The sequence below is a fragment of the Chanos chanos genome, chromosome 2 (genome assembly GCF_902362185.1).
Source record: "Chanos chanos chromosome 2, fChaCha1.1, whole genome shotgun sequence".
In the NCBI taxonomy this organism is placed as follows: Eukaryota; Metazoa; Chordata; class Actinopteri; order Gonorynchiformes; family Chanidae; genus Chanos; species Chanos chanos.
In genome coordinates, this window is record NC_044496.1 from 42442177 (window position 1) to 42468883 (window position 26707).

The 26707-nt window shown below is 40.5% G+C and overlaps 5 protein-coding genes across 8 annotated transcripts; 1 reads left to right on the forward strand and 4 right to left on the reverse strand.

Moving 5' to 3' along the window:
* Nucleotides 1-80: 80 nt before the first annotated feature.
* Nucleotides 81-9268, reverse strand: immt (inner membrane protein, mitochondrial (mitofilin)). 3 transcript variants are annotated; one of them, XM_030765718.1, is made up of 14 exons: nt 9104-9268; nt 7913-7983; nt 7379-7571; nt 6835-6997; nt 5742-5879; nt 4868-4984; nt 4577-4710; nt 4157-4260; nt 3767-3902; nt 3294-3423; nt 2384-2604; nt 1979-2110; nt 1509-1638; nt 81-1218 (listed from the first exon to the last, which is right to left on the reverse strand). In XM_030765718.1, the coding sequence occupies exons 1-14, from the start codon at nt 9143-9145 to the stop codon at nt 611-613; spliced, it is 2319 nt and encodes a 772-aa protein (XP_030621578.1). In that variant the 5' UTR covers nt 9146-9268; the 3' UTR covers nt 81-610. The 3 variants fall into 3 exon arrangements, with proteins under 3 accessions (XP_030621578.1, XP_030621577.1, XP_030621579.1); XM_030765717.1 differs by having other exon boundaries at nt 2384-2607; XM_030765719.1 differs by lacking the exon at nt 5742-5879 and having other exon boundaries at nt 2384-2607.
* A 1050-nt stretch (nt 9269-10318) lies between these two features.
* rnf103 (ring finger protein 103) lies at nt 10319-13873 on the reverse strand. 2 transcript variants are annotated; one of them, XM_030766705.1, is made up of 4 exons: nt 13130-13873; nt 12748-12890; nt 12295-12410; nt 10319-12072 (listed from the first exon to the last, which is right to left on the reverse strand). In XM_030766705.1, exons 1-4 carry the CDS (start codon nt 13353-13355, stop codon nt 10584-10586), a joined length of 1974 nt encoding a protein of 657 aa, XP_030622565.1. In that variant the 5' UTR covers nt 13356-13873; the 3' UTR covers nt 10319-10583. The 2 variants fall into 2 exon arrangements, with proteins under 2 accessions (XP_030622565.1, XP_030622566.1); XM_030766706.1 differs by having other exon boundaries at nt 12295-12406; nt 12744-12890.
* A 1588-nt stretch (nt 13874-15461) lies between these two features.
* Nucleotides 15462-18554, forward strand: mxd3 (MAX dimerization protein 3). Its single transcript, XM_030766702.1, has 6 exons — nt 15462-15531; nt 16212-16314; nt 16739-16768; nt 16945-17059; nt 18048-18210; nt 18439-18554. The coding sequence occupies exons 1-6, from the start codon at nt 15462-15464 to the stop codon at nt 18552-18554; spliced, it is 597 nt and encodes a 198-aa protein (XP_030622562.1).
* Nucleotides 18555-20833: 2279 nt separating this feature from the next.
* Nucleotides 20834-24079, reverse strand: prelid1a (PRELI domain containing 1a). Its single transcript, XM_030766357.1, has 6 exons — nt 23990-24079; nt 23236-23356; nt 22743-22968; nt 22205-22318; nt 21799-21877; nt 20834-21690 (listed from the first exon to the last, which is right to left on the reverse strand). Exons 2-6 carry the CDS (start codon nt 23325-23327, stop codon nt 21569-21571), a joined length of 633 nt encoding a protein of 210 aa, XP_030622217.1. The 5' UTR covers nt 23328-23356; nt 23990-24079; the 3' UTR covers nt 20834-21568.
* Nucleotides 24080-25363: 1284 nt separating this feature from the next.
* npy7r (neuropeptide Y receptor Y7) lies at nt 25364-26494 on the reverse strand. Its single transcript, XM_030766356.1, has one exon. It carries the CDS (start codon nt 26492-26494, stop codon nt 25364-25366), a length of 1131 nt encoding a protein of 376 aa, XP_030622216.1.
* Nucleotides 26495-26707: the final 213 nt, after the last annotated feature.

Below are 26707 nucleotides of genomic sequence, written 5' to 3' on the forward strand. Positions count from 1 at the left end.
ACAAACAGAATCCAAAGTGTTTGAAAAGTAGCAGTCATTTCTCAAAACAGAAATAAAGACAATAGATTTGACTTGTCAACATTCATGATTTATTGATATCCAGTATTGACAAGGAGAATTATAGCATGACAAAAATGGATGATCTGATCCTTCAAAAATTCTAGTCCATGAATAGCCAATGACATTAACTTTGCAACTGAGGCAATAGCGAACATTTGAGTTTTGAAACGTGAACGCAGATATAAGTCAGACAGAAGTTACCATATCGTGGAACTGGCCTAACAGCCAAACCTATGCTAAACACACACACACTCAGTGTTCTTGGGTGAGAGGTGCTTCATATACACAGAGGAGTGCCCACTTTTCAACATTTATACTTAGCTCCATTTTCCACATGAGGTACACTTCCACATTCAATACTGGTTTATTGGGGGCAGAGGGATTTTCCTTAGGGCATAGCCCTCTGTTAATAGTGCTTTAAACAACCGAACAAAAAAACCAATGGCCACCATGCCATATTTATAAATATTGAAGATAGGATCGAGGTTGCTGTTAGCAGTGGATTAGTGCCACTCCTTTTAAATTTACAACTGTGTTGAGTGGCTTGTTTCTAGGGGGCCTGGGTGGTGCCCAGGCCCACTGCGTTGGCGTATGCCGACAGAAGGCTCACCACCTGTTTGGTTTCAAGGGTTAGCCGGGCTTCTTTGAGCCAGTCCTGGGCCACGCGCCGTGACTCACCCCGCAGCTGGTTTACAAACTTGGCGGCCAGCTCCAGGTCTCCGTGCTCGATGCTGTAGGTGGCGTAGGCCAGCAACTTGAACGTGTCGAGGTCTTCTGGTGCCAGCTTGGCGGGCGGCGCTTCCTGCTCCCTCTCGAAAAGGAGGACGGACTGCAGATAGGACAGGAAGTACTGATAGAGGCTGTTGCGCGTCTCGTCAATCAGGGCGACGCGGCGTGCCAGCTGGCGGATGCCATAGAAACGCGCCCGCAACGAGGCCTCGCTGAAGACGCCCCGGGTGAGGGATTCTTCCGGAAGGGCCAGGGTGAGAGCCTGAGCGAACTCGTTCTCGGCACACTTCTCTTTGATGGTACGCACAGCGTCCTCTAGGGGCTCGGTGGGAGCGTCAGCACCCGCCGTATTTAGCGAGTAGTTAAGAGCCTCAACTGAAAGCCACAGCTGGTGGGCCTTACGAGCCTCCTCCTCGGCAACCACGTGGCCTGTCAGAGACAACGTCATCACACCATGTCAGGTTTTCAAATGGACTCTCTCTTCCACAGCAAAAACAGCTGATCTATACAGTACATATACTCAAATCTAACTTTTATAGCAGTGTGGTTTTATGAAATCTACCAAATAGGGCACAGGAAAAGGAAAATGGTCACATTCACAAAGCTGGAATAACAACCTTGAAAACTTAGTACTCTACTTGGATATTGTCTTGTTGTGACAAGGGCAACAAAGCAACAGGACATAAACAGATGAATCATATGGGGTGTGACACACTCACTGTCAATGGCCTCCTCGATGCCCTTGAGTCTGGCGTGGGCAGCGTTCATGTCCAGGGTGAAAGCATCCAACTGCTCCTGACTCAGTTTGCGGAAGTGTGTTTCCTGCTCCAGCAATTTACTGCCCAAGACCTGGAGAACATTCAGTCAGCCCCATGAATCTTTCAATAAATACTTATTGTGAAAAGTAACTGACAAAACCATGAATGTGTTAAGCAGTATCTAAAAAAAAAAAAAAAAAAAATTAGTACTGTTAGTGCAACATTTAGTGCAGTGACATAGCATACGAAGATCTCTTGTAACAAACTGTAATGATGTTATGATTCAGATCATGTATTTTAAAAGATCTTTCATAATATTGAGTGAGGGTCAGGTTCCCTGTGTGAGAGCTAATGCATTGGGGTGGGTTACGTGCAGCACAGCCGAAATGCTGATAACGTGACCATGCAAATCGATGTGTTTATCTTCTCACTTGTTGGGCTTCTTCACGCAGCTCCTGCTCTTGCACCTTGAGCACATCACGCAGATGGTCTGTGTGCGCAGCTGCCTGTCTGCGCAGCTGAGTTCTCATCTCTGCCTCCATCACGTCACGCACTTCCTGAACCTGACGAGAACATGGAGAGAAAGAGAGAGCTCAAAACCACAGGTCTGTCCTGTCCAGAAGTCAACACCTACACATAATCAGCAGGTTTGCCCAAATTTGCATCGAAATCAAACTAGCAAAGCCATTCAAAGACAAACTACCACCAAGCTGAACAATTTGAATTTTTATGTCTCGCAGCAGTATTACAACAGCAGTCTGCAATCACAGATCATCTGCATCTCATTCTAGTTTTCTATCTAACCTCTCTGATGACTTAGGCCACGTTATGTTCACCTTTCTCTCCTGCTCTAGTCTCATCTCCTCACGGTTGTGTTCCAGCGCGGTGGCCAAGGCTTGTTCCAGGGCCTTCTGATCCTCCAGCTTTTGCTGCTCTAGTGCCTTTTCCACGTGGATCTGCTCGCGCACGCGCTGCTCAGCCAGCTCCCGGTTCAGCTGATCGATGCGCCGGTGTGCATGGGCAATCAGAGAGTTCAGGTCATCCATACTTAGCTTTCCTGCTGAGTGAAAACAAGGGCCAAGTCAGAGGAGGTGCAACACCGTTTCAGACGCCCTGGTCACAAAAATCAGTGAACAATCAACTTTTAATTTATCTATACTATGTCAGTTAATAACATTTTCATAGCAATGAATCTTGAAGGTTAAGGAGATCAGTTTGACTCAAATGGTCTTTTGCACCGCCTTCTAAGCTTTGACCACAGATCAATGCTACCTACAACTGGAACACAACCTTCATTCCAAAGAATAAAACATTAGATTTCCATTAATAACACACAAAAGCACAGGAAAACTCCTCCACCCAGCTGACTGACAGTCTACATCAGTCTGACTCAGTTACTACTCCAGTGTCAAGTCAAATGTGCAGACTGATTTGTTTTTATTACACACCATGCCTTCACAAAAAGGAAGATTATTATTAACAGTGTGAAATGTGTTGTGTATGAATAAGCAAACCTGCCCTCATATCAGTAAACTAAGAAAACTGCAGAAGCATTCATTCGATTCATTTTCATTCCAAACATAACAAGCATTTAAGACTTGCTTAGGAAGCCAAAGGGGGAAAAAAAGCAAGTATTAACATAGAAATTTCTGTTGTGCGACATATGATATGAAACTATTGGAAAAACTGGGGTGGTTTTACACTTCTTTATACAGCATAATAAAACCCAACACAGTTTGGACTTACTGAGCCCTCTCCAGTTGGCCTGGATCTCAGGTGCAATACTCTCCAGCTCTTTCTGAAACTGGGCCTTTGCCTCGTTCACCAGATCACTGTACTGAGACACAATCTTAGCCTCTGACTGGGCAGTCTGGACCTGAAACACAGAGACAATGTGAGACAAAGAGAGAGTAAGAGATTGTTTCAAGACGCTGGAGAAAACTGGACTGCACTGAGGAAGGTTAAAAAATTACAAGTGTATAACACTTTCACAAGAGGCTCACATGCTGATACTTTAGGTCAGCTGGGGTAAAAACAGGGTCATGAACGGAGAGGCAAAACAAATCAGCAGGAGGCTAACAGAATCTCTACAGTCTGTGTGAGGGGGAAGAAAAAAAAAACTCAAGTGGATTAAAGATTTTGATGACTTTGAACTCGTTTAATAACAGGGGTTTTATTAATCCATGAGAGTGGAAAAATAAGCCAAAAAAGGCACTAACCTTGGTTGCCACTTTATCCAAATCTACAATCATACTGTGCAAGTTCTCTTCAGCAGCAAGGATCTGGGGTCGGGCAGTGTCAATCTTGGATTCCTTTGCGCTGTTGATCACTCCCTTAAGCTTCTCAAGCTCTCCCCTGATTCAACAAATCAACACACACACACACACATGCACGCACGCACACGTAGAAAGACAAGGTGAAATAATGCAATGCACACAGAGCTCTCCATCACCTCATTAAACACAAGATCAAGAGACGTTTGACAGGGTGTTACTATAATGGAGTGTAATGACTGAGTGAAATGAACTAGAGCATCTCTTAACACACTGTTCTCTTCTTCAGCGTATGACTATAGTATTAAAGGCCACTGACAGCCGTCCAGGTCTTACTTGGCTTTGAGAAGAGCCTCTGCAGCGTTGTCCACTGCACGGTTGCGCTCACTGAGAGCCTCCTCCAGCACCCGCCACTGAGAAGATTTCCTGTCTGGGGGAGACTGACGTACCAATCAACACACATACAGAAATACTGTTATGCAGGGGCAGGCACACAACAAACAACCAAACAACAAAACCGGCAATATCCAGAATCTAGGGAAATAAACATGCGTTTTAATTTTCCAACTGAGAAAGAGTTAGTCAAAGAGATTTCATCTTGGCAACAAAGCTGAGAAAACAGTCATATCGTTTTAGCTCATTTCACAGGGTGATTCAGGTCAAACGTTTACAAAGCCGGCAAAATGTTCTGTTGATGTTAAGTTCACTGAACACGTCAGATTCATTCTCTGTGCTAGAGAGCGTTTGGGGTCTCACCTCAGAGTCCATGGCCTCCTTCAGTTTCTGTGTATGTGTGGCAATGGCAGCAAGAGCAGCTTCCTGTGCACCAATGGCCTGTAAAGTCAGTTTAGCTGAACTCCCAAGAGTGTCGTCCAGACCGGCCGTCAGAGCTGAACACAACACAGCCACAGATTTTTCACGTTACCCACATGCTCCTGTAAGCTTAAGTCACACTGAATACAATAAAGGGTCCGGTCAGGGTGCCCATCTCTTACTGTACATGTATGAAGGAGAGGAATGTGTAGGTGTCAGTGTGTGAACACATACAGGCCAGCGTGTCTTGCTCAGCCTTGTCCTGTTCAGCCAGGCGGGCTGTCACCTCTTCCACAGGACGCTCTTGCAGTGCAGGTGCAGACTCATGCGCACACTCCTTGCATTCTTCAGCTATAGACACACACAAGTATGCAAACACTTTACGTACAAGTTTACAGAAGCTTACTTCCATTCTTCCAATGTGTGGATTATAATTGGAATCAGCCCGGCACACACAGACTGGATCACTTTACAGGCTCACACTCATTAAACACATACACACATTCACACAAACACATAAACTCTCGTTTCACTCACTTAGGCTAGTTTTCGTTCATTAAAAACTACTCCTGTTTTGTCCTATAAAATAAAGTAAAATAAACACATAACCAACACAAAAACAAAATCAAACACCCATGCACAACTCCAAGCCCTGCAAACTACAAGTAGCAATGAGAACACATGGTGACTGTGCAAGCCTAAGGAAGTGCAGGGTTAGTCATAAGAGAGATTGGATGGTGAGTTATGGCTTTTAAAACAAAATACAACAGAGCGAACAGACAAACACCCATACCAAAAATAAATGATCAGTGCAATGAAATTCATGCGAGGAACAAAACACAATGGATGAGAGCTAAGTCCTTGGGTTAGATGAGAAGAACCGTGCATCATGGGAAATGGAAAAGTGTTAGAAGCTAGGTCAGAGATAGTCCCAATGTCTGGCATGCAGAGGAGGCCACTGACACTTTCTGCTCTTCATCAACTGATTCCAGGTCAGCTTTTGTGCACCCAACTGTGAATCAAAGGAACAGTGAAGTGGGCCACGCTACTGATCCTGGATCAGTTGATGGGGGCATAAAGCCCAGGTGGCGTAGAGTCCTGCTCTGACCTGCCACTGCCTCTACTGGAGGCTCTGGGGCTGGAGTCTCGGGCGTGGGCGCTGCAGATGCATCGTGTGTGCCAGGTGCGGGCACAGAGGCCACCTCACTGATGGCCGAAATAATGTGTGCCGCCTGAGCGGAGGCCTCTGCAACACAGTGGAGCTCGAGTCAGAACAGCTGAAGTTGGCGGACACAGCGTGGTGGACAGAATCCATTCAACAAGAAAGACTTTTAGCAGGAAATCAAGCAGCAGATCCCACGCTCGCTTAGAAAGTGAGTCATAAAATATAAGCTCAAAAGAAAAGCAACTGAGCAGTAAATGCACTGCTTACATGGCCACGGTTTACATCAACTTAGTGTAGGTACTCGTATTCTTTTAATGTAGACAAACTGTATGAGAAAAGCTACTTTTATGACTTTGTCTTAAACGTCACTGGTGCAGATGATATGTGTTCTACAACAGAGCTGCTTTCCCAAGCAATTGAGAAGATTTTATTCCTTATTTAATATGAAGAGAGAGCCTGCAACATGTCAGACGAAGCAAACAATTAAGCAGACCATTCAGACAGAGTAATCACTGCATTTAAAGGAGACCAAAAGCAACGTTTCAACAGCACGGAATCACAATACAGTATTTAAATCACATATCGGCTAAGAGCACTAAGGTTACAGGACCGTTACAATACCGGAGGGTGGGAGGACAGAAACGGATCCATTTTAACAGAGAAAACATTAACGAAGAGATAATGATTCTCCTCCACACTACATATTTCTCCACCATCTCTAATATATGCTCACGGGACCAACAGCGTGCTGAGTACATCTGACTCATTTGACAAATAGCCTGAAAATGACAGGTGCACACAGAATCATATAAAACACTTGGCTTATAATAGATCAGCTCTTAGTTTGTCTATGAATACAGGTGCTATTTGATTACAACCTCTGCCAGGAGCATTTAAAGTATTTTTGGTGTCTCAGAGCAAGATAAGCGACGGACGAGAATTACAGCTGTGGTGCCCACAAGGCTGTTTTGTAGACTAACAGCTTTCCAAATCCAAATACACATATGCATCAACACACATTCACTCTGTCACTCACCCTCAAGGGACTGTGGGGGTGGAGCTGGGGTCTCCTCTGCTACTGGTGCAGGTTCGACAGGTGCCTCTTTCTCTTTTGCCTTTACCTTTTCTTTTACTTTGGGTTGCTTGGACTCCTTCGAAGCTTCAGAGAGAGTAGAGATCTGCAGTGGTTCAACCTTTGCCTTAAAAAAAATGTGTAAACAAAAGAAAATCATTTCATTCTTTCTTCCAAGAATTTGGACTCACAGACTGTGGTCATGTACATATTGATTTGTATGAGCACACTAACACTCTCACAATACAATGTCCAAAGTATATCGTAAAGAGACTAAGCAACTTCTTTGTATGATGTGGCAGCTGTTTTAGATTCTTATTTACCACGCAAACATGAAAAAAAATAACTTCATCATAATTGGTAAACCCACAGGCTAACGAGCTAAAACAAAGCTTATTTCAAACAACTATCTGCACAAGACAAAAAAATGTAATGTAAATGTTATGTAGCCCTGCATTTGAACATGCAGTTTTGCACTGTGTAATGTAAAGCACATCCTTTATCTTACCGGTTTCTTTGGCAAAGGCACTACCGGGGGTGGAGGAGGACCTAGGGTCATTCCAAACAGCTGGTCAGAATAGGGCACATTCTTCTCGACATTCGCCCTAAATTTGGGATCCCATTTGGCATACAGAATTGTACCACCAAGCCCTCCACCCACAGTAAGTAGACTGGCAGCAACGATTTTGCCTGCAACTGACCTGCAATACACAACGAAGACATTAAGTTTAGCTTTAATGTCATATCTCACACGTCGTGTGTGTATTGTGATAACATACTTCACAGTTTACCCAAAACACAGCAAACAAAAATACAAACACATGATATCAAAAACACTATCAAAAAGTGGTTTCCAATTTGCAAAATGAACCAAACTTGTTAATTGAAAATAGTAAGTAATAAATCATCTGGAAGCACTCAGTGGTTCAACAAAAAGTCTAAAAAATCAATAATTGAAAAATTAGATCTGCCTTGCCCATTTACACCACTGAACTCTATGTGGCTTTGGATAGTTTTATCTTCACTCTTTTTTTAAACATACCCTGAGTCTCCTGCTGAGGTGTAGCGACGACAGTGCTGCAAGGGGTGGCCTGCTCTCTCACATAAACATTTCTGCAGGAAAAAAAACAAAACATGAATATGCAGCTAAATCAAAACAGCACAAACCCTTTACTCAGTAAAGGGTCACATCAGTAGTGTGCCTTGCATTAACTGTTTTTTTATTATTATTATTATTATTATTTTATTAATGATGGCACTTTCCAGTAAACTTTCAGGTAAAATACGAGGAACAATGTTAAGAGAGGTCGTGTATAATGTATTAAGAGAAGCTTTTATAGAAAAAAGGGGGTAGCTTCGTTAGAATCCCCCATTTATTGTGTCAGTGGAGTTGTCAAAAATTTCATGAGACTTTACTAAAAAATATAGTCCGCTGCTTTAAAAGCTCCTTTGTTGTAGGCCTAATGTACACTCAGCAGACACCAATAATCAGCGAGACAGGAACAAAATAAGTTTCTAAATTGATCCGATGGTGAATTATAACATCCCGATCTACAGTATTTCACTCCGCGAAGAACCCGGCTGTTTCCTAGAGAACTTCGTGAACTTTTCTATGGCAAGGTCATGTCCTTTTAATGATAAGGCAAATATTCTGAGAAAGCGTTGTCGTTGCAATGCTTCTCATTACAGTCTACGTATAAACAAATCCATCTGCTAACATGACACAGTTTACGAAAGCAAATAAATTTGATTAAGATACAGACTGGCCGATTGTTAGACGCGTACGCATGGACAGAATGACAGAATACATGAAGCACGCATAAACCGCCTAGGTCTACGTACATCTTTTCCTCTAGTGTCTATTGGTGCACCTTGTTGCCAATCTCCAGAGTCTCTGGTTTCATTTGTTGCAAATTTCCGTCTTTCGATTTAGAAACGCCTCTTTCACCAATGAAGTTACGCCTTTTTCGTAGTGTAACGTTCAAGTCTAAACTGAGCTGGTTGTGCCAAGATAAACGACCGACAACGTATGACTATAATTCAATTTTCAAGGTGATTTACTGAAAGGAAATTAAATGGATATGGCACCAAGCAAGAGGGGTGAAAAATTCTGCACCGCCGCGAGATGAAGCAAAGCAGGCCCACTGTGGGTCACTGAATGACCGTTCTACTCGAGGTAGTTAGCCAGTAAGCTAGCAGCCACCTTCTAGTCACAGAATTAAAGTTTCCTTACCCGAGCAGCTGCATTGGCCCCTTTCAAACAAACGCGCAGCATTGTGGTCGTTACTCCTTTTGCGTCTTGGTTGTAAGAAACAGAATAATAATCCCGTTCAGCAAATCATTATAAAAGAATCAACCTCTGTAGCAGTTTTGCCCCAGACGCCGTAGGTTTCCCACAGCGGCGTTACACGGAGTGACAGAGAAGGGACGCATGCGTCGTAGGCACGCCCAACTGCGAAAAATTACGTCACGGGTTCAAAGGTATTACTTTATATAAAGTACGAAAAGATCGTAGTCAAACTGCTGTACTCGCGGTGTACAATGGAGTCTCATATGAATTCTTAAAGGTTTTCCTTTTCTTCGGTTTACTCTTCTTCCTCAGACAGATGTTACCCAATTCTTTAAGTCAAAGATTTGTTTAATTTATATATGAGTATGTCCGTAATATTACAGCGAAACGACATTGGAACAACGGTCAATTTCATTACGGTGTGACAAATATAAAATGATTTTCATTCTACACAGTTGCCACCATGTGAAATTTAACTTTATTCAATCGAATGTTGTTACAGAAGGAAGCTTCCAATTCACTGTTTAAAATTTGACAATTAATTCATAGATCGAAGTCAAGGGGATAAATTCATTAATAGTGTTAATCAAATGCAAAAATGCAGTCCGGAAACAATGAAACTTACTGGCTCCAAAAAGACCAATGTGCAGTCATAAATGGAGCAACATACAATTGGTCAACCCCTCTGTCATTTTTGTAGTGTGTGCAAGCCAGTTTAATTTTCAATGTGAATATTTATTTTTCAGACTTTTCAAAATGGTGCCTCTTTCAACTTCATTTCTTAAATAAAATAAGGTCCACATGCCCAGAGGTATATACCTTGGAGACAAATCATAGTGTGACAGACTTTTCAGACCCCTATGAATAACCCATGGACTTCATAGCTTTTAACTGAATTTCAGATTGTGGCATGTCACATTTATAAATTGAGACACACTCAACACATAAAATATTTCAGTTCTTTGATAGAGAAAACTTGTGGCTTTTACCTACACCTGCAGTTTGGGCTTATGAGAACTGTATGAGTATTTGACACTTCAAAATAATACAGCATTGCTTGTCTTGGATCTGTATGGCAGAATCACCATTTAAACATATTCACATCTTTACATTGTACATTAAAGCATAAATGTGTTTTCCAAAACTATTTTCTAAGTTCAAAGCAGACCAATCCAAATATGTTTTAAAAGAAGACATATTTATATATATATATGTGTATCTTTTTTTTTTTTTTTTTTACAATTACCAATTTGAATCATGTTAGGAACATGTTTCCTTTTGCAACTCATATTACCCTGACGTGTAGGTTCAAACCACGAGAAACAAAAGCAAAAACCAACAACAGTAATCTGAAGACTAACAATGGACACATCAAGTATTTATATAAGTTAAGTGCGGTAAGCAGGTTGCCAGTAAGTCGCAGCTAGTCATGCTCCAGTGGGTCAGCCACATGACCTGGTCTCACTGGTCTCTTCTTGTAAGGCGGCCACCTGCACACTGGACAGCAATGTCGTCCACCTGCTAGCCATACCACAATGCACTGCTGGTGGAAAACATGACCACATGGCAGTCCCATGACAAGGCAATTGATCTCAAAGTTCTCCAAACACACTACGCATTCGGTGCAATGGAGCATGTCACAGGGCCACTGGGACCAGTCGGTGTCCTGTTCTTCTGCCGCAGACCATGGTTCCTCTGACTTTGATCCCTCTGAACGTCGACAACTCCTTGGAGGACTTTCTGTACCACAGTGATGATCATCCTGGTCACAGCTTAAATTATGCATCGTTTTACTCTGTAAGTTATGATCACAGTCCTCTGGGCTGGTACCCTCTGTATGTACGCACTTGAACCTCCAGGTAGGTAGGTTTTTGATGTAGTCAATAGGAACAAGAGGGTGAAGCCACAAATCTGGAAAGGCTAACCGCTCTAAAAGGAAATTCGGATCATCGTCCCAGTCTGACTCATTAGGAAAGTTCTGAAAAGAGGCAATGGGATGGACCAAATAGCTGGTGTACCAGTCCCACAAACTGGACAACCATTCCAGGTTGTTGGCATTTTGGTCTTCATCTCCACATCTCCTTTTCTTCTCAAAGTAGTCGATGAGAAGACCATGGGCTAAGTAGGTGCTGAGGAAAAGCGCTGGGTGTGAGGAATAGAAGGTCCAGTCGGCCCTCACCCAAGAGGCAATGGTGGTGGTATCTGCATAGCGCAGCAGTTTGAGACTGTACTCATAGAAGTTCTCAATGTATGGCAACTGAAGAAAACCAAGGATGGGAAGCCAAGAGATAATGAGCAAAGAGTTATAGGTTCCTAGAGTGCTGATAAGAACCACAAAGCGTTTGATGGTGGCTCCTTGTGTTATGAACAAATCCATCCAAGCCATGAGATTCACCATGACCAAGCTAAGAACAAACAAATCATTGACCTCAGGCTGGACAGAGCGAAGAAATGTGTCCATGGCGTGCAAGGATATGAATTCTCCTGTGCTGTTGCCATATCGGTAGATACCCTCAGGTGTTTTGAGGATGTATGAGGGCATGTGCTGCACTCCAATCTCCTCCAGGCAACTTGTATTGTCCCAGTTCCGCACATCAACAAAGATGAACTCTATGCGTCCTGTGAACTTGATGCTAAGGGTGGAAAAGAAAGCTGGTGGCTGGAGAAGCTTAGCAAACAAGAACATCTTCACTGGCTGCTTTTCCTTCTGGTACCAGTCCTCCATCAGTTGCTGAGAGAAGCGGATAGTTTTAATGCGAGAGGCCACATGCGCAGTCATCCATTTAAAAATGTGCTCTGTCTCAATGCGTCTGCCATTGTATTCCTTCAGCATGACCTTTCCTTTGGAGGCATTGGTCTGAGGCACAGACATGATGAGCGTGGACTTCACCCATCCACGTTTATGGCAATACCTTGGGGGAAAAAGAGTTTATGATAAAATTGCTGTATGCATAAGATCTACTACAAATGAGACTATCCTTATTTTATTTACAATGCTGGATTTACACAGTTGACAAGAGTTGATCCAGAGTTTTGTGCTAACAAGACAGTGTCTATATATCAAACCTAGTCAGCAGTATTAAGTTATAGAAACAAAAAACTTCATAAAAAGGTATGCATGTAAAATCTCTCACCTTGAGTCACTTGAGCAGTTAAAGGTTCCAGTTCGAATGCCAAATTGAGAAACTTTCTGAACCATCTTGCCCCAGTTGGCTTTGCTTAGCAGTGGATTTCTGTCTTGAGCAACTACCTATAAAAAGCAATATTTCTCATCCAGAATGAACAAATACAGTTGAAATGGTGGATCTGTTATTCTAACTGCATTGTAGGTTAACACTTTCATATGGTATGTCTGTACTTCAAAATATTGTAAGTGGAGAAAATGCAGCAAAACGTCACAATTTCAGCACAAACAAGAGTAATCTTCAATTGTAGTTAAGCATGTTTTCCACAAAAATGTAAATCTTTGACTTTCAGTCTAAGCAACCACAATGGTGTGTGCACTTGTTAACTGTAATGCTAGACAGACTGGCTGACATTACAAACAATAACATAAATCCATGTAAATTTAAAATAAAAACACTCACCTGGACCAACCAGATCCCATCCTTGGTGTCTTCTACCAATTCATAGAAATGCATCTCCCCACTAAAGGTGGTGCTAGAGTCTGTCCCAGTTTGATCCTTTTCATTCTTAAGAGCAGAATACAGCTCCCCTTGCATGAGATCTCCTATGTGGAACACAATTTTTTTTAACAGTTGAGAACTTGTCACTCAGACCTACATCACATGCAGGTCTAACCCACTGCAGTTGTCATTACTGCTTTTGAATTTTGATTTCAAATACAATCAACAATTACAAAAAACTCAAGACAACGAGGTACATAAATGGCATTTGAAATGGAATGGCCTTGAGGGAAAGCATACTTGTGCACCTGTTTTAACCCTCTTTTTCTTTCGTTCAATTTACCTGAATTTTCCACCAGTTCTCTAACATCTCGCTTTTCTGCAAGTCCTGAGTAGCCCAGTCCTCGACACTCAAGAATTGTCTTCAACTTCTTGAAACTCAGTGTTACAGGGTCCACAAGCTGGGTTGCAAAAATACCAGTCTCATACCATACAACGGCTTCAAAAAATCTTGCCAAAACAAATAACACCAAAAAGTAAAGAAGCAAAAAGAACAGTTTCAGCCACATTTTACTCTCTGTGTGAAGTTCCGCAGGAGTTAGTAGTGTGAATGTCTGATGACGACGAAAGTGTTTTGCATTGGAATCCAGTCGTTTTCGTGCTGTTATATTTGTTTTGACTTGGTATCAACCGAGGCTAAATGTTTACCACGATGACATAAGCTCATAGAGCTAACAGTGCTGCTTTTAATAAAGCAAATATCGAAGGAGCAAACTAATTCTGTGTTCCAGTAGCCATTATGAGGCAGTTATTAATTCTTCGATAGTGTTCCATCTCCTCAGAAACTAGCTTTAGTTTGGGGAAAAACTGTTGTTTTCAATATTCCTAACAGGCTGAATATGCAAATAGATTAGCAGGGCCTGTCTGTAGCGCTGAGAGCATCAGCTCAGCGATAAAACTCCGTATTTTCATCTGAAGGACATTTTGCTGGTTGACAAGTCGATTCCAGACGATAGCTTCGAAGCAGAAGGAGTAGAATATATTTGAATTAGAAGGTGACAATGTATGGTAGCTTCGCAACCGTTACTGTTTGGCTAATGTTGTATCGCGTCGATTGCTAGATCAGCTGGTGCACATAACAAAGTCACGTCAGAGACACTTCCGCTTCCGTTTTCGCTAAAGTGTCGCTTCAGCAAGCTTGAACACGCCCGTGATATGCAGACAGTATAGTGTGTTCCGCGTGGCTTGCTTTAAGTGTTTTTGTGCTCAAGAAGAAAATCGCTGGGCCACGTTCACGTGGGATTGAAAACTGAAGCATTCAGTAAATGTTTCGTATACATATTGTATATGTATGAATATATTTTTGTTTGTTCAGTTACCCTTTACAGAATCTTGTGTGTGTGTGTGTGCGTGTGTACCATGTATTTGTATTTTACCCCCAGTAAAATAGCATAATCTCACAAAATTGCCTTGTGGGGACCAAAATGCTGGTCTCAAGTAGGGGAACAAAGTTTTTCTAAACTATATTGTTGTTACTGATAAAAAGTGTCAAAACATTTCTTTGGTTAAGGTTAGAGTTAGGGCTAGGGACAGGTTAGTATTTTTCAGTTGCAGGATAAGTTAGAGTCAGTGGGAATGACTAAAGGCTCGTCCGTGAGTGTGTGTGTGTGTGTGTGTGTGTGTGTGTGTGTGTGTGTGATTTCGCATTGAGTTGTTTCCAATCAGTTTGATTGGTTCAAATCACTAATACTGGTTCAAGTGATTCTTGGTTGGTCAGTTTTGTGGATCCTGGACATCTTCACAGGCGAGCAGATAATCTCCAATAAATGACCTTACTTAGGTTTTCTAAAAGGCATTTATGAGTGACATGAAAAACTGAAATAACACATAAAATGTCTCGTAATCCATTTGCCAATCTCTCAAATGATGAAGTTGCCTTTTGTGAGAGTAAAAATTTGTTCAGCATCTGCTGTTGAAGTTATTTGTGTTAGAAATCTTTTATAGTCCATAATTTTCTTTTGTCCTATCATTCCATGTGGAATCACTAAAATGCTGAGGCTGTCCAATTTCAGCATTTATTCAATACATAGCACTGAGGATGCTATCTTCCTTACACGTGCATTTGAAAGAATATTTTATACCAGTGTTTTACAACTCTAGTTCTAAGGCCCCATGTCACACATTTCTGTGTTTAAGTCCTCCATTGTCACAGCTGATTGAGCTATTGAAAAGTTTGATGATGAGCTCTTCAGTGAAAATAGGGTGGTGCTGAATTGAAATATATATTTGCAGTGAAGAAATGAGGTACAGATTGAATAGTGACCGTTTTACATAATACCGCAGGGTTCCCCACTCTCCAAATTTTTGTACGATTTTCATTAACGGTTTCCATGTATTATTTTTAAAAACATAAAACACTGGACGACACATATTTATCTTAACCTTAGAGGTCATATTCAATAATATGAAACATAGAGTTGGGCGCCCTCTATTAAACCCTATAAACGTGTGTGAACATAGCAAAACAAGGGAGCGGTCAGCGTGGGGGGCGTGATGTAACTGACGCAAATTACGTAGCTGGATCAGCCAAAATTGTTCTGTGCAACTGCAACAGAAATAATACTGTATTGCAGATTAACTGGTGAAACCTGTCTTAGCATATATTTTTAATCAAAATGGAGGTTAACGCATGCAATATTCAAGTTCTTCTGCAAGCTGCCGAATATTTGGACCGAAGAGAGAGAGGTAAAGTTCTAATCGGGCTTTCCTTTGATATTGGTTACTTTCAGCTCCGCTGAAAACGAAACAAATGCAACCAGGATGAAGCATTTCTCTTTGAAAATGCAATGTTGTTTTTAATGTACTGTGAAGGGAGGCTTAGATAATTTGTTTGTTCATGCAATCGATGTGCTAAAGTTGCTTAAAATGAGCGGATCCTTTATAACATTATGTTTGACTCAGTGACCTACATTTGAGCTCATCTTTGTACACAAAGGCGCGAAGTCGACATGGATTTGAAAATGTAGTTTAGCGGGGCACTGTGATCAAGCTACAGAATGAATGAAAGTTTGCAAAGTATATGTTCTGCGAAAGGTTGCGTTTCACCCATGTTGTGTACAGTCATCGTAATAAAATATTTTGTAAATTACATGGAAACATTAACGGTCATGGCGCCAAAACCGGAAAACACATCAGTGAAACGATATTGTAAAATTCTTCTAATATTTGGAAAAACCATACAGCTTTTCATTATCCTAGACTATGTTTATGGTTCTATCAAGTTGGTGAATTGATTGTCGTATCAGATAACTTAAAGTGATGGATTTTCGTCTAACTGTCATCAGTCGAGTTGACATCCCATTGATGGAGTACAAAGTGAATTGACGTTACTATTTAGCAAGTCCTGTTTTTTTTTTCTTTTACAGAAGCAGAACATGGTTATGCGTCCGTACTACCACACTATAGCAGAGGGGTAGTCGATAAACGAAGCAAACATAAAGCCAAGAAGAATTCTCCTGGGAACAGCAGGTGAGGTTATGCAACAATGATAATCTATAATGGGTGTGGGAGCACTCCTGGTGACACGTCAGATACGTGTCTCTTTCTCAGATCGAGTTGCTGCGCGGTTATTAACCGTTTAAACCTTCAGTATAATGTACTGTCTTTAATTTAGACAAAATTGATGTTTTGAGTATTATGTTACAGCTTAGAGAATGTCTAATCAAGAACCTGCCAACTAATCATCCAAAACAATGATTGCTGACATGCGTCTGTGTAGGCAGTAATATTATTAATGAGTTTTAATTGAGTGTAAGCACTCTTTTTAACATTACTTGTGCGTAACTGTCATTTGTCATTACCTGTTATAAACACATGTATGATGTAAGCAAACAATTATTTTAAAAAGTTCTGGTAGGAGGTTTTATTTATTTATTTATTTATTTTTGAACAGGTCAATTCACAATGAATTGGAAAAACACAGGTAAGACTATGTATTCAGCAACACAAGTGACATCATTCTCAGACAATATGTTATGTTGTATAGGCTGCAGTAACAACACACTTTCCTCTGGGATCAGTAAAGTTCTCGTCTGTCTATAGATAAATTTTTCATGGCTGTTAATTTCAAGTTAAAGATTTGTGTACCTTCATTTGTAGGCGGGCTCAGCTGAGGCATTACCTGGAGCAGTTAAAGCAGCAGGTTCCTCTGTCTTCTGACTCAGTGAGAAATACCACACTTAACCTACTGAGACAGGCACAATTACACATTAAGGTGAGTTTGGCCTCATGATTATCGTACAAAAACATGTTTACTTCCAATAATAGTAAACACCTTGCCTGTCTAGTAGACTAGACAGAAACAAGCTGCCTGAGCAAGGTAAGTCTTCCAACTACTCAGGCAGTTGGACTAGGGAAATTACAGTGGAACAGCAGAATGTCCTCTTAAAATGTGTTTCAAATCATACTGACCAAGAGGAAATTGGTGCTTTCCAAGCTTTAGAGAGCCATGTTTGTCATGAGTTAAGCTGACTCTTGGAGAGACAAAGCACAAAAAGACAGTTTTAGAAAGATGATGTCAGTGTTAGCAATGGTACCATAATAAACCAATAAATAATAACTTAACATGTTTTTCTTTTAATTCAGCTGATTTCTTTATCTGTGTGAATTGTAAACTAGCAAGTGTAAACTGTCGGCCAGTATTGTTTGCATATTTTAAAGGGGGGAATAAAAAAAATGTTTTATTATCTGTGATACAGTGTGGCCCACTGAGGCCTGTTTACAATTACCATCGGCACAGCAAGTCACACCATTTTCTTCTCCTTATGAAACCTGGGTTCAATACAAACACAGTTTTGGAATTTATGTTTTATAGGAAAGTTTCCCTTGTTCATATGTTGGCCCATTTGGATGACAATGTTTTTCCTTATGTTTTAACATCCAGCCTGACTTTTGTGGTCTGACTAAGAGAAAAAAGCCAACCAATAGTAATGATACTGCATCATCCTGCTTACTGTGTGAAGAAATGAGAATAGTATCAACAAGATAGACTTCACACAGAAAACTCTGTGGGCAAGAAATCCAAGAATGTCATATATGTAAATAGAAATTCATGCCTTGTATTTAAAAAAAATCCAAGTGTTTAAGTGTTAAAAAAGCTTTCCCTTTTAAGAACAGTATGAGAAATTTGTTGATTTTGAATTTCCGGTTAGCTGGTCACTTGCTAGGGCAGTACACTGATGAAGGTTATCCTGCTGTTATAGAACTTACAGGAGCAGGATGAGAGAGCTGAGCTCCTAAAGGATCAGTTGCGTTGGGAACAGAGGGAGCTACGTGTTCGACTGGAGCAGTTGCAGGGAACTGAGAGGATGCGGAATGACAGTCTAGGCTCTACCATGTCTTCTGAGAAGTCTGATTCAGACAGAGGTAAGTCTATGTAAAGATCTCTGGACCAACCTTCATTACCTGGTAGTTGTTGGCTACAAAGGGCAGTTATTGATAGGATTTCTTTTTGTGTGTTCTTGATATGACACCTGAATCACCTGGAGAATGGATTCATTGTCCTTAGCTAGCACTGCTACACTGCCTTGGAGATTACAAAATGATTGTGAGAAGATGGTTACTGATTACTTTTCTTGCACTCTCTTCCTGCAGAGGATGTTGAGGTTGATGTTGAGAGCATGGTTTGGACTCTGGAGTCAGATGGCCTAGGCACAGCACAAGCTGAGGTAGACCACAGTTACTCTACCCCTGACCGAGCCTGGTTATGACAGATGACTGTGTCAAAATGAGGAAACATGCCTCAGAATAAAATTTTTTTTAAAAATGAAAAAAAAAAAAAGAAAACAGACCAAAAACCAGAAAAAAGTCCAGGAGGAATAAAGACATCACAGTGGGACCAGAAACCTTCAAGGTCTGGATGTTTTAAACTTTCAGTGCCACAGAAACGCACCCTACTGGTGAAGGATGCCGTTTTATAAGCTGTAATGGGCTACTTTTTTTGTAATTTACAAGCATGACTGGAATTTCATTTTTGTAAATGTCAATGTTGATCACGATCATTTTAATCATGAAATTGTTTCTGAAGCCTGTGTTTCAAAGAGGTGATTTTTGGGTATACCCTCTGCTCCTCTCCAAGAATGGCAGCCAGTCCTGTTTTGGCAACTGAACACTTCCCACAGGCTGTTTTTATTTGAAAGCTAATTTTGTTTTGGATCATACAGTACATGTCAGCTGTCTTCTCTAAAGCAAGGGAGCTTCATTTCAGGATTAGCTTGCAGTACAGACATGCTTGCACTTACTTCTTGGATACTTAATTTTATTTAATTGATTTGTCCCTATACACATCCTTCAGTCTGACTTTATGTTGCACAAAACATCCGTTTAGCACTTGTGTTTTGTTAATGTTTTTGCATTCCTTACAAGATTGCTTTTTCTTGATTGAAATGGCGGATTATATTTGCACATTTTTGTTTGCAATTAGTGTTGTCTATATTTAGTTCTTTTGAGAGAGAGAGATATGGAAGTAGTGGCCACCTCACAGGCAACACAACAACTCGGAACTGACCCGATTCACTCTTTGTAAAATGTCCTGGTTCTCCACACTTTTTTTTTTTTTTTTTTGGAGCGCAGCTTATGTTAGAGACATGTTTGCATTTGAACAGAAGAGCAAAGCTCTGTTACTATACCGCTGGATGTTCAAGTGCAGCAGTTGTATTTGTAGCCCTGCTGAGACCTCTGTTAAAGCCTACCTACAGCATTAGCAGTGAACCAGGTGGTAGGACTATAGTTACAGTTTGTTTGGTTTTTTTTCCCTGGAATGCATCCACATTTTAAACCAACAAGGGCTATAGGAGCGTAATATTGGTAAAAAAAAAATTCTGAAATCCTAAATCAACCACCTGAAATATTGGAAAAGCTGTTTTGATTAGTAATTTACCTGTACACTAGATTAGGGTATTAGATTAATGATAGTATGACCCTTGTATTAGTGGTGCTCCTGTTGACAGAGTGGTTTTTAACCATGCCATTTTTCAGTTTACCTCAATTGTGAATTTTGAGTAGCTCATTGTGATTGAAGAATTGGCAGGTATTGGCAAAAATCTTCTTTCCTATTCAAACATCACCATTACTTATGCAATTTTTAACCAAGTTTTGCTTTTTTTCCTACTCTGCAGTTAAGTGGAAGTGTACATCACAAAAATGTACACTTACCTTTGATTGTGAACACCAAATGCCTTATGACTATTGTATGTCATTGGAACAACTCATCACAACTGTATTAATCTGTTTTTTCCCTCTACCTTTAATCTTATGTAGCATTTTATACCTATGTACAACTTTTGTATGAATAAATATTTTATGTATTTATTTTGTCTCAAAGTTCCTTTCAACACAAACTGATATTTCTTTTGTTATTTTGACAAGCCCACCCATTAAGCCTATTATTGTGAGAGATTAAAGATTACCTCAATCAAAATTCCTCTATATACAGCTCAGCAACTACGGAAACTATACAATACAAAATGTTTGCTTATGGTGGTTTTCATGAGTGGCTGTGATTCCTTAAAATTACCACTCTTGAAAAATAACATGAACACAGCGGATGTGTCATAGTTTTGCATCACTGTGCTTCCGTGCAGTTTACGTGATCAAAGTTAAACGTGGAACGGTTTTGCTCAACATTTCCAAAATAAAGAAACTTTTTTTCTGTAGCACCTCTGTATTTTTGAGAACGATCTTCATCAGCTACGCAAAACAGACGTAAAGGTCAAACAGCAATTTTGCAAAAAGGAGTGGTAAAGCAACCTTTCCTAAGGAGTTAAATGAAATAAAACCAGGAGACTAGCAATTTTATGCCTGGAGACAAAGACCAACTAAACACTATAGGTGTGAAAATGTGTGATTTCTTTGTGGGGAAGAAAAATATACATTTTTAGAATAAATACTGATCAACTTGCAGGATAATCAGAACCAAAAATCGTTGTCATTCACACTCAGCTGTTTTAAGTACTATTCATGGGAAATGTGAAAAAAGCACAAACACCAGTTTGATAGAAAATATTTATTGTCAAGAAGTAAATGTTGCTGCGCTAGATTTCATTGTACATTGTTTTACATACTTTTGAGTGATTTCTTAAAATGTCCAATATTTAACACGGGCATTAACAGGCATTGCTGTCCACTGCAATCCCTTCATTCAAGCGTTTTTAAGTGCCAACGTCAGGGCACTTAGGCAGTACATAAAATCACACAGGAAATGACCGCTGATAACGTGGACCCATCAACACTTATAACTTCAATTTGAAGCAATGAAAACTTATAATGAATGCGGATTACAGCCCAGCAAGAATGCATTGAACGGTTATCAGATTTGATTCTTTGAGGAGTTGTATGGGAGTTAAATCAAGATTTAAAACAAATGTTTAGACTCAGAAACTTAAGACGCAAAACATCGGCAAATCAAAATAATAAGCTAGGTTCAAAGTTTTATGTTTCTGTAGTAATTTCAGACAAATTATGCTATGGTTGAAGTTTAGGAGCACAAAGGTCGAGAAACAGCACTGGACTGGTGAGGTGTATTTTCACGCAGAGGAAGACAAACTCACTCATAAATGCTTTTTATTCTCTCAGCGCTTAATTGACTGATTGAATGGACTGATTGGTTTAAGAATCATATCTTCAAAACTTACTGATACCCAAGCCCCCCAGTCCTATCTCCAAGAGCTTGGTTACCATGGATACACACTGCTGGGGTCACTGTCTGAAATGCCACTGCCATATCTCATACATATTGCTTTTTGTGAGCCTGGGAGGCTAGGTCCTTCGCTTTCTCTTTGGCAGCTAGCGCTGTCTCACGGGCCTTCTCAGTCGCAGTTTCAGCCAGTGTTCTGGAGGGGGTCTCACCTACACATAACGGTAAAACATAGTTCAGCAAAACACATGCTCAACATCAATACAGTTTACTGCGTTGCAAGTCCATATGACATCACAGAAAATGTCCCTTTATCTTACCTTGCATTTTGGCCAAAACATATTCAAACCCTTTCATGGTTTTTGTGACACTGCTCTTAAACCTTGCGAGGCCAAATTCCTGAAAAGTGGACAAGAGGGTAGAAAGTGGGATACTCATTTAAGTAAAATGAAAATTAACAAACAATATGCCACCAATCTCATGTGGCAGTTATACAGAAAAGCAAAAAGCTGTGAAAATGTGTGATGTTTGGGATTTATATTCATTATCCAACAGCATCAGTGTAGGGACAAAATTACCAGCATCTCTTGTAAATGTGTTGTGTCAAATCCCTGTCTTCTGGTGTCAGTTTGATTTGATAAGCTTTAGACTTACTAATAACGTTCGTTGAAGCACTGTGACTTTCCCTTGACATTTACTCTACTTTGTACTGTTTAACCAACTGACCTGAATAGCTCTGGTGAGACCGTACAGACTGGATGAGATCCAGGCCTCTCTCTTAATCTCTGTCCAGTTGTTATTGTCAGGGTTCACTGTGTACAAACAGCGTTCCTCCACAGACTAAACAAAGAGAAAAACATGACACACATTTAGAGTTCGCTCATATCTATTTCCAGGTTGATGAAATACTGAGTGAGGGATTTACGAGCACCATTCCCTAACTATTATCATCCAATAAATTTCCTTGAGTCAACAGTCTGTATTTAGCTTGACTTTATCTTTACTGTTAAACAGCAACACATGAGCGCAGAAACAGTGCATAAACAGCATTGAAACTGAAATGAAGTCTCAGAGTCTGAGAATGTATTTGATCCTGCTAAGCCCTGACATTAAAAATCATCCACAGTGAGTCACACAACGACATCTGTCTGACACTGAATTCTTGGCCATCTTAAGGAACTTATCAACACCTATCCATCACATCTGTGAGGACATAAGTAGCTAGAGAAATGAGAGACTAAGAGACAGAATCTTAGCCGCTGACCATGAGACGCGCGTGGGTAATGTTCCAGGTGAGCGTGGTCATGGTCCTTTGCTGAGGGTCCACTATTGAGTCCTCAATGATGTACGCTGAGCGTGCCATGTGGACAGGCAAAAACTTCTCTGCCCAACGAGGCGCTCGGCTGGTTTTGGTCAGGAGACGTCTGGAAATGAGCCGGTTGTCAGGAGTCACCTCCCGAAAGATGATGTCTTCAGTCAACACATGATTACTTAAAAGGGAATAACAAGAGAAGAAAAAAAAGTTAGGCTCAATTAAACGCGTCTCAGTGTTGATGCACAATATACTTGGCAGGAATTAGTACAATGGGCTTACACAGATAATTTGCCTGGAGATCCAATGCAAATTTTTCTTTATTCTATTTATTCTAGACTCAAACTGTGATAACGTTAAAGGACAAAACATTTTTTCTGTTTACTTTGGACAGGTTAATACTAGTTCACTGTTAATAAGTTATGCATAAAAAGAGTTTCATTACCTGTATGGGTTGGGATATCTTTGCCAAAATGCAAGAGAGACTTGGTCCCATGAATTTTTCAAAACACCAGCACAGCTGAAATACTTCACCATTGTTCCCACAACTCTTACTTTATAGAGAACTGCAAGGAATTGACATTTTTTTATGGTTAATAATGCACTGTAATGCAAACACTTACCCAAAAACCAAAAGTTCATAAAGATATTTTAGAAACACTTGACTCCAATATTCAAAGCGTGAAACACTTTTTTTCATATGTATCCGAATAACAAGGCTGCCCTTCCTGTATGAAAGTATGAGTTTTGTCGGTATTTAAGACACAAGAGGAAATAAGCTCCCATGTTTCAATCTCAACAGTAGCCTGCTCTTACACGTTAAAAACCAAATGCCAGGCGAGAAAGGTCTTACCTCATAGCTAAAATTTTAACCAATTTTCCATGAAATTTAGCGAAAGTCTAGTTTTCAAAACATTTGAAAAAATGACCAAAACTGAATATTAAAGTTTACAAATAATATTCCATGTATGTACGTTCCATGCCCATTCTAAAAAAGACTAGCGAATCCATAAACCTTTACTGTACAGACCCATACATGAGCTTCATGGACACTCATTCAAAGATCCACAGCTAATAGAGCTAGCTAGCTAAATCTACTAGCATCTCAGGTTCTGTCAGCACAATATTATACAACCAGAACCATCTTCCCTATGACATGTGAACCGAAGTGATTATAATGGATATGATCTAACACTTACCTTGCAGGGCATCTGATTTAAATAAAATATGTGTCCATTTTTATTCCTACACTTCGCCAGATGCTAGCCGAGGTTCCTACATGACAGACGTGATTTAGGCAAGGAAGGTCATGGTAGACGACATTTCCGTTAAATGAGTGTGGAAACCATAGATATCCGTAAACAGCATGTAGAGCGCTTGACTTTCTACTCTGCAGTGGTGACTCCTTGTATAGACCAATAGATGGCACTCGTTTATTATATTTCACAGCATTGCACCGCTAATATTAGTCCTACCGGATAAATATTGTAGACCTCTCAAGATCAATTTTTATGGCTATGCAGATAGGCCCAAAATGCGTTTTCAGGGGATTTGCAGTAGTGTCCCTCTCACATCAAGAGTAGTTTTCTGTGAGTGGAGTGTATCAGTGTGGCAAAAACGTAGAGATTGTTCAAAAACAGGTCATTTAGTCATGATTTTTTTTTTCCAGCGTGCTTGAACATGACCAGTACCTTTTGAATGAGTGGGCGGGTTATCAGGTAATTTTTTATTGTGTGCATCATCCAAAGGTTATAATACTTGAACTAATCTCACTGACTTGTATAATGCAAAAGACCACATGCAGTGAATTTCTACCTTATGACTTATTCAATGTTGAAGGATGTTTTCCATGTATTTCTATTTCTACCTCAGGTTTACAGCAGTAACCTCAAAATGTTTTCTTTATACTTGCAATACACTGTTGGCTTGCAAATTTGCTACAAAATGAGTACAATTTCAGTGGTGTACTGACCATAAATAATACAGCAACAGCTTTTTGGAAGCAATTTTCCAGTTGTTATCCACTTAAAGCAAATGTGGATGTAAAATAGCTTGAACACCACCCTTGAGTAACATCCCCATTGTTAGATACCTGTTCAGACATTAATGTTCTAAAGCGTCAGTGGCAGGTATAATCAGCCAAACTATTAAAATATGTCATAGTTCATTGTTTAAATTGTCATCACAGATTCAATACACAAACACTTAAGCACATTTTATACCCCATGATCAAATCCACTCTCTTTATCACTGAATTAAGACAGCAATTTGCTGTCAAATGCATTTTCATTTGATTTATTTATCCATGGTTGCACAGCCTTTTCATAATTTTGAGTATGCAAATGTCTAAAACCATGGATAAACTGACAGACCACAACAGTCAGTGAACACAGGGCACTTTTCACAAGTACTAGCAGCAAGATGAAGCACTTCATGCATATATATATAGAAAAAATAAGCATGCAAAATCTTTACATCTTTCACCTACATACATTACAAAATATAATTAAGGGACACTCGTATTCTCTATAGTTCTGTGCTGAGTGCTGTTGTCATTGAAAATAGGATTTGGATCAGACAGCAGCTGCTGGTTGTCCATCATTTGGTCCATTCACAATCAAACCTCTCAGAGATCGAGTCCTGAAGGAACCTTCTGGATGGATTGTGTCAGGTTTGTGCTCACAGCGAAAAAACATGAGAAAGCCATTCCTGTAATTCTTGTTCATCCAGCCGTAGAGCAGGGGATTGGTGAATGTTGAGCACATGGCTACAATATGAAACAATGTATAGAGCAGCTTGTACTCCTCAAATTTTAGCACCAGGTCCAGATCACTGGCCAGCTGAAACACATGGAAAGGCAGCCAGCAAACGGCAAATACCACCACCACTAGAGCCAGCATCTTGGTGGTTTTCTTGCGGCGTTGGATGCTATCGTTACGGTTGGAAGGGCTGACATGGTTCTTAAGTTTTATCCAGATGCACACATAAGCATAACTAATGATGCCTAGTGGCAACACATATTGCAGAAGGAGCATGGACAGACTATATATGATTCCATCCCAGTTGCTGCCGTGGGGCCACTTCTCAGAACAAACGGCAATCCGAAGGTTGATGTAGGGGATCTCCTCATATCTGTACTCTCTAAATATGGCCAATGGTCCAGCCAGTATGGCTGCAAATGTCCACGTGAGGCCTATGATAACAAAGCTGGCACATCTGGAGAGGCGTTGTCCAAGGTGAAAAACTATACAACGGTAGCGCTCAAGAGCAATTACAGTGAGGGTCATGATGGACACATGGACACTGAGAGCCTGGGCATATGGTACCATGTGGCACATCACTGCTCCAAACTTCCACTCATCCATCAGCGTGTAGACCAGCGTGAAGGGTAGACACAATGTGTCCACCATCAGGTCTGCCAAGGCCAAGTTCGCAATGAAGTAGTTGGTAACAGTACGCATGTTTCTATACAGGATGATCATGTAAATGACTAGAGCATTGCCGACCAGGCCCAACAGGATAATGAGAGAGTATGCCATTATGAGAATAATCTGCACACTCAGGTGTTTGGTGATGTCATCAGTAAATTCAGGTTTGTAAGGGCCCACACTGTTGTTCCCAAAAATCTTCCGATGCCCATGGGAATGACCCTTGTTCCCATAGGCCATGTCATCAGTGCCATTAGCTGTGTCAGATGGGCCCATATTATTTGGATTAACTCCCTCTGTCCACTCCAAATACTTTCAGCACAAAAGTATCTGTCACAAGGAATCAGGCAAGATTTACTAAATGTGCTTCATACAATGACACAGAATATTTAAGCTCTGAAACACGTTTAAATGTTAAAATGAACACATTGTATACTGCACGAAACATAATACTTTCACTCAAATTCTAAGTCAGCTGTCTCCATTTTA